Below are 7,424 nucleotides of genomic sequence, written 5' to 3'. Positions count from 1 at the left end.
GGGGCTGAGGCAGCATTGGGAAGAAGCGTGTGGTCTCCTTATGGTAGATTTTGAGGTAGAAGCCGAGGAGTGTGGGCGGGTGGAGCTCGCGGAAACGGCGGAGGAAGGCGCGGTCGGAGGCGTGGCTGAGCCAGCGCCTGCAGACACCGGCGGCGCGCACGAGGCTGGTGGGAAGCCGACGCGGACGATGATCTCCGTCAGGAGGTTGTCGTCGTCGAGCACCTTGGACACACACGCCGGCGGCGGCTGCGCCTCGCCCTCCGTTCCGTCCAGATCCAGCGGCGGTGCGCGTCGCCCCCCGTTCCGTCCAGGTCCAGCTGCGGCTGCGCCTCTCCTTCCATTCCTGTTCTCCACGGGTTTAGGGTTTGGGTAAGAATTGAAAGGGAAGCAACTAGTTAACGAGCGCTCCTTCGGGAGCCTCGCAACGATCAGCGCCATTTGGCTTGGCGCTCTCAGCCATTCACCACGTGTCACGCTTTGGACGCTCCCTCCAGATTTTGTTTTTTTTTATTTTTCCGCACGCGTTTTCGGCTTTTTAAACGGTTTTTTTCCGGGGTTTTTCGACGTTTTAGATTTTCCCCGTAGCGTTTTGACAAAAAACAAATTGAGAAAAAAAAATTGCGCGAAAAAACACGTTTACTTTTTTTCTTTCGTGAAAAGTCACGTTTTTTTTTCGCGAGAGCCACGGTTGTGCTTTAGCGAGAGTCACGGCCGTGCCTTTCGAAAACGGAAAAAAAACGCGTTTTCTGTTTTTTTTCTTTCGCGAGAGTCACGGTTTTACTTCTGCGAGAGGCATGGTTGTGCTTTCGTGAGAGTCACGGCCGTGCCTCTCGGAAAGGGAAAAACAAAACGCGTTTTCTGTTTTTTTTCTTTCGCGAGAGTCACGGTTTTGCTTCCGCGAGAGGCACGGTTGTGCTTTTGCGAGAGTCACGGCCGTGCCTCTCGGAAAGGAAAGAAAAATACGTGTTTTTTTCGCGAGAGTCACGGTTTTGCTTTTGCCAGAGGCACGGTTGTGCTTTCGCGAGAGTCACGGCCGTGCCTCTTTCGGAAAGGGAAAAAAATGCGTTTTCTGTTTTTTTTTCCACGAGAGTCACGGTTTTGCTTCCACGAGAGGCACGGTTGTGATTTCGCGAGAGGCACGGGCGTGCCTCTTTCGGAAAGGGAAAAAACCGTGCTCCCTGTTTGGTTTTCTCGTCCGGTTTTTTTCGTCCAGATTTTTTCATGAAAAAAAAGTTCGTCAAAACCTATCAACATGGGATCTAGTTTTGAAGATCTCGACGCGAAGAATCCAATGGTGAAAACGGTTTGAGATTTGGACGCACGGTTTAAGAGATAAAACGTTTTGAATAAACGAATCTACGAAAAAGGGAAAACTCCCAGGTTGCGACAAGTGGCACGCTACATGTGTGCCACTTGTCGTGACCTGGGAAGATGGAGTGTACTTTGCAACGAGTACTCCTTAATTAGTGATTTCGAATTGAAAGGGGATCGAGGCAGGTCGATGGAGATGGAGTGAAAAGTTGATGCCCGTAATACCAAGGCCCATCCAGGTCCAGCCTGAATTCGAAAAGTAGGGCTTATCAAGCCCGTAATACCAATCAGGCTTGTTTTATAGCACATAAAAAAATCTACACCTCTAAAAAAACTACAATTCATTTACCTTCTGTTTTCTATAATTCTTATTTTTACGATGATTTTATGACCAAAATGATGGCTGGCAACCATCATTCAGCGGCAAGCTTGGATCAACTGTTCATGTTTACATTAAACGCTTGAATCAACTGTTCATGTTTACATTAAACGGGCAGGTATGTTTGCTTGACGGTTGATACTTGCTAGTAGTGGTAAAAGAACACAAAGAGAAAGATCAAGTTTTTTCAACAAGTGTAATGTGTATCTGTGTGTGGATCTCTACCTGCTATCTTTTTACTTCATTTTCCTAATTTTGGTGCACTGCAGATTTTCTGCCGATAGTTTGTCATGTTTCTCTCGTGACATCCTTCGGAGACACTAGCCCCGAATCATTGAGTCCGGAAGGAAATCTTTTGCTTTTTGCCGGAAAGAAGGAAATCTAATTTGGAACACTACATTTGATTGATACAATGTAATAAATCCACTAATGCAAAGCTTTCAGTAACATTGCATACATGCGTTTTGTTTTGGAGGTGAGCAATCATTAAACTACAACTTCAAACTTTTTCAACTTGCCATTGTTTAAACTCCAGCGATGATGGTCGTTGTGCCCATTCTGTGTAATCCGTCATGTCCGATGAAACCCCACTCAATTTCCTCGTCCCAGAACATCCCCTAGATACCCTGGAGCTACCCCACTCAACAATTGCATCCCTAGGTCCTTGTCGAGTCGTATGTGTCGACTTCCGCCACCGGTTGCCTTTGTTTGTCGTTGCTAACCGTGCTCAAGTTATCCTCGATGACAGTTTATTGCGCCAGTCAACTCATGGATATCATAAGCCATCAATTTTACACGATCCCCTCACCTTCCTCAACTCTGTCCGGGTGCACCACTGCACCCCGTGGGACCCTCGTCATCCGTTGGCTCAAGGGCCATGCACAGCTCTGGAGGATAGTGGGCACCGGTGTCGGTACTAGCTAGTGTAGGTTGGACTGGGACATCAAGCAGCCGATGACTCGTTCTTTGGCTGGCATAGAGCACCGTGGAGAAAAGGAGATGAGGAGGAAGAAGAGATGGAAAGAATATGTGTGGCTGATAGGTGGGACCCTTTTCCACCTAAGTATATTGTCCACCTAGGTATGCCATGTCACCCTTGTATGTAGGCCCGGATGGTCAAATTCACTATTAAAATACTAAAAAGATGTGGATCAGTGTTATGTGTTCAACCCTGCCTTAATCTTCATGGGTTTCTGTGACTTCGTCAAAGATGATTGTTCCTTTGATACCATAGCCCAATATGTGGAGGTCTTTACTCATCTATGTTGCCAAAGTCGCGAGAGCTCTTAAAATCGATAGTGAACTCGCTGCCAGCCACTAATAAGCCAACCCCTTTGTCTTCTTCGTAGTTCTTAGGGTCCACGAGCTTCCGAACCATCTCTATCTTTTCATGGATGGGCCGCCACCTTCTTCACCACTTCATACTTCAGTCTCTTATCATGCATCGTCCATAGCATCAATGTCGATCGTTGAGTACAACGCTTCTCATGTTCTATATCATCAATGGGTGCGTCTTGCGGGCCTTGCATCCATGATGGTTGGGCTAGACCGATTTCCCATCCGCCGGCCATTCAGACCGATGAGATCGTATGGCCCGTACAACGGGATGTCGCTGGACGTGCCTCAGCTAGTTAGGTTCGACGATAGTGGGCTGATGCTCGACCAGCTCTACAACAATGTCGGCACAACAGCAAGGACCGTCGGCGGTCAGCTGCGTGGATGAGCACCGGCGAGCCACCGACATGGACTATATGGGCATCGGGCACCAAAGAACAACTTTTTGGTCGTGTGAATAGTGTCAGCCTGTTCACGGATCACATGGGCCCGTGGGCCTAGATCTTCTGGCTCAGATTATAGGTCACGTCTCTATGATTTGTGTTTCGAGACTTCTGCAAAATTGCCACACTTACCTAATGAATTCACCTTGACCCTACTGGCTAGTGCTGTGGGTTCATCCCTCTACAAGTACAACAAAGTAGTTATTTCTTAGGCCTTGTACAATGGGAGGTGCTTAGGGAAGGTGCTTAGAGAAATAAACCAGGCTTTCCTTAAGCACCAGTACTTATTTGTACAGAATAGACGCTTAACTAAGCGTCTCTCCTGTAGAAATAGGCACCGGTGCTTCAGAAAACCCGGTTTATTTTTCTAAGCATCTCTCTAAGCATCTCCCATTGTACAAGCCTTAGTGAACCAGCACATGTGCCATGTAGATTAGTGGCTTCAACGGAACTTTCTTTCACTGTTACATCAGAGCTAGCTACACATCTCTAACTGAAACCGATTCTGCAATGGCGAGCAATAAGGCGCTTGTCCAAATGCAAGCAGTGGAAGCACGCAAGACTGCAACAGAAGTACTAGATCAGATAATATAGCTACTCAACATACAAAATAAGACAGTTTTCACAAGTAGCGAGCTGGAGTGGACAACAACACAAACAAACCAGGCGAGAGAGTTACACACTAACACTACTGATGCATACTAAGTTACTAACCAACTGATGCCACATGACAAGAGTAGCTGCTCAAGTTACATACCATCCTAATCAATCCACTGCTAGTTAAAATGAACACGGTTAGAACTGCTACCGCAGAAATGCAGCTCTGTGCTCTTGGTTGGTGGCACCCTTTCCACAACTCATCCAAAAGCTTTCCTCATATCCTCGTTCTTCAAGTGGCATCCCTGTTTCGGAGAAAACAGAGCAAGGAACCAGATAGAGGAAATTAGGCATCAGGATGTATTCGGTTTGCCACTTTAACTTCAAGCATCAAAATTATAAGATGGGCCAACAAGATGAGTGGCTAGTCCGACGATAGTAAAATGTTTAGTGCGCTTAGAAAATTAAAGCGGTGAATTTGGTCAAGCAATTTAGTTTTTATTTCCAAAAGTTACAGCAGCACGGTTTAAATGCCTTGGACTAGAATGTCATATAAAAGGAAATTTTCACTGCGATGTATCTGAATCACAATTAATGAAGAATCTAGAGAGAACCGGCGTAAAATCTACCACTTGTGTCTGAGAAAAAGAAGATACAATCCACTAGGCAACATTCGAAAAAGAAACAAGTATTAGCAATCCCATACATAGTTTGTGGTTCACAGTTGAGAAGTAGGTTGTAGAAAATTACACCATGATTATATTTAAGAAATATGAAGCTAAAATTCCAGGCTTGATGGGTTCCTGACTATTTCTGTGCAAGAAAACATAGGTGGTCAACATGATAACAATTTAACAAGGCTAGGCATCTTTCAGCTCCAAATCCTCTTATACATGATGTTTTATACTTTCGTAGGTCCAATTTGCAATTCTGCACTGATAGTTCAGTAAAGGGAAGACCAAGTTCAGGAAGCATGGCTACTGGTGGCAGCACAAGCTTCAACAGAATCAATTATTCCATAGTAGTCTGCCATAGTCTGATACTCCAGTATACATCTAGCAAACGACAACAACCATCACATATCATGTGTAGTTTTGCAACTAATACTGAGCCCATTGAAATATTACTAGCTTCGCTGAAACCTATTAAGAGTGACAATATATGGGTGATAGTTGGATTCAGATGTATTTAGCCATCCGAGTAGCATCAGGTACATAAAAGTCCATTAGAGGTCCACCATGGTAGCATATCTAAAGGAAGATTTCTGTAATCTTATAGCGACTAAGAAACAAACCTGCATCCATCCATAACTCGTACTTTTCTTTTTCTCTTACCTATCCACAACATCATTTGCAACGAACCCATTACACACCGACAACCACACGCAAGGGTACCTACTATGACCACAAGTAGACACCTTGCAATATTCCTCGGTATACAAGCGATTACAAATCATCTTACATCAATCATTCACTAATGCCGCCTCTAGCATTGTTAAATGTCCTAGTAAATCAATACAGAGGTGATTTCAAGTCATCTTAATCAAGCATTCACTAATGTCGCGTAACTAGTATTGCTAAAAAGGCCTAAGGAAACAATACAGAAGTGATTTAAATTACCCTACGACAAGAATACTATAATGTGGCTGACTAGTATTGTTTGATCTAAAGAATCAATCACATAGGTAACACAAGTACACAGCTATACTAAACAATGAGATGCATGATGCACATTGCAAAACTATGTAAACTCTACTAGTAGACTATACAGATCACTAAAAGGGAAAAAGGCAAACCTTGCAGGACTGAGAGTAGGGAAAATGGGAGGCCAGCTCATCATAAAAGGATAGATATCACCCAAATGATACTCATCTGCTATCATCTCGCACACTTTACGCAGCGTCCTGCACTTGACATCCAAGTAGAGTGCATATTGATCCATCTCCAAGAATACATACTCATTATAGTCCCCCACATGGTTTATCCGGATACAAGTAGTAAGCTCATCCTCAGGAAAATTAGCACACATTTCACTCAAGCAAATGGTGTCCACCAGCAGCCAGTTGTCCCCATTGTGGAGCCAGATGTGAAGTTGAAGCTCCTTGATATGGATGAGATATAAAACAGAACCATCATCGGCCCGTGACAACACGGTGGCGCCTAGGCCAAAACCCACCCCGTGTGGGAGCTGAATTGTCGATAAGATTGAGGACGTCAAATCCAGGACAACAATTGCATTGTAGGTCGCGACATAGATTTTGTTGTCAATGAGCACGCCTTTGGGACTAGATGGACGCCAGAGGAGGTCCGACACCAAGGTGAGATGTTTGTGCCAGGCATTACCACCATTTTGTAACATATACACATTTAACGTAGGTTCCATGGTATCCAGGGCCTCCACCATGACGTAAAAGTAGGACGACCCGTCCCCTTCTTCTTTGGAGAAGAGTTGTGCCCAACTGTACAAAGAGGGCATTCTGAGATGTAATCCTGGGAGGAAGGCCATACCTCCCTCATAGCACAGCGGGCTGTGCACTGCAAATACGAGCTCGTAGGTGTCCAGGTCGAAGTTTCCGCAGCTGGTGAAGTTTAGGCGGCGGGTGAAGACACTGCCGTTCGAGCAGCCCACCATGGTATCCCCTTCTTTTCTGGAGAAGGGTAGCCCCTCGCTGAAGTTTGCGCGGCGGACGACGGCAGCGAGCTCTGGGGGCTGAGGCAGTATTGGGAAGAAGCGTGCGGCGGCCGGATTCCCCCCACTCTACGATGTAGAAGCCGAGGAGTGTGGGCGGGTGCAGCTCGCGGAAACGGCGGAGGAATGCGCGGTCGGAGGCGTGGCTGAGCCAGCGCCTGCAGACGCAGGCGGCGCGGACGAGGCTGGTGGGGAAGCCGACGCGGACGATGATCTCCGTCAGGAGGTTGTCGTCGTCGAGCACCTTGGATACGCACGCCGGCGGCCGCCGCGCCTCGCCTTCCATCCTGTCCGGCGGCGGCAGCGCCTCGCCGTCCTTCCGTTTAGGGTTTCGGTAAGAAAGGGGATCGAGCTATCAAAGACTGGCAACCAAAGCCGATGGAGTGAAGCAGAGCCGATGGTGCAGTGAAGCAGAGCTGATGCCTCCCCTTCCTGGCCATGGACTGGCAACCAAGGCCCATCCAGGTCCAGCCCGAATTAACAAAAATAGGGCCTATCAAGCCCGTAACATCAATAAATGGTCAATCATCCCTAAAAAAAAATGGTCAATCATATCAACCAAGGTGCAGGAGGCAATTGTTCTAAAAAAAAGGTGCAGGAGGCAATTATGGTGCCGTTGTTAGAGAGATCAACGAGTACAGTAAAGCTTTTAGTCACGCTGGGTTTAATTT

General features: G+C 46.4%; 1 protein-coding gene across 1 annotated transcript; it reads right to left on the bottom strand.

Moving 5' to 3' along the window:
* Nucleotides 1–4,038: 4,038 nt before the first annotated feature.
* LOC123075418 (uncharacterized) lies at nt 4,039–7,122 on the bottom strand. The gene is made up of 2 exons (XM_044498026.1): nt 5,861–7,122; nt 4,039–4,370 (listed from the first exon to the last, which is right to left on the bottom strand). Exons 1-2 carry the CDS (start codon nt 6,694–6,696, stop codon nt 4,358–4,360), a joined length of 849 nt encoding a protein of 282 aa, XP_044353961.1. The 5' UTR covers nt 6,697–7,122; the 3' UTR covers nt 4,039–4,357.
* Between the last annotated feature and the right edge of the window lie 302 nt (nt 7,123–7,424).

The sequence above is a fragment of the Triticum aestivum genome, chromosome 3D, assembly GCF_018294505.1.
Source record: "Triticum aestivum cultivar Chinese Spring chromosome 3D, IWGSC CS RefSeq v2.1, whole genome shotgun sequence".
In the NCBI taxonomy this organism is placed as follows: Eukaryota; Viridiplantae; Streptophyta; class Magnoliopsida; order Poales; family Poaceae; genus Triticum; species Triticum aestivum.
The sequence above is the reverse complement of the archived record's forward strand: the minus strand, read 5'-3'. Positions and strand labels throughout refer to the sequence as shown.

Excerpts from the sequence above, each read along its gene's own strand:
- LOC123075418 (XM_044498026.1), bottom strand. The coding sequence starts at position 6,696 with ATGGTGGGCTGCTCGAACGGCAGTGTCTTCACCCGCCGCCTAAACTTC.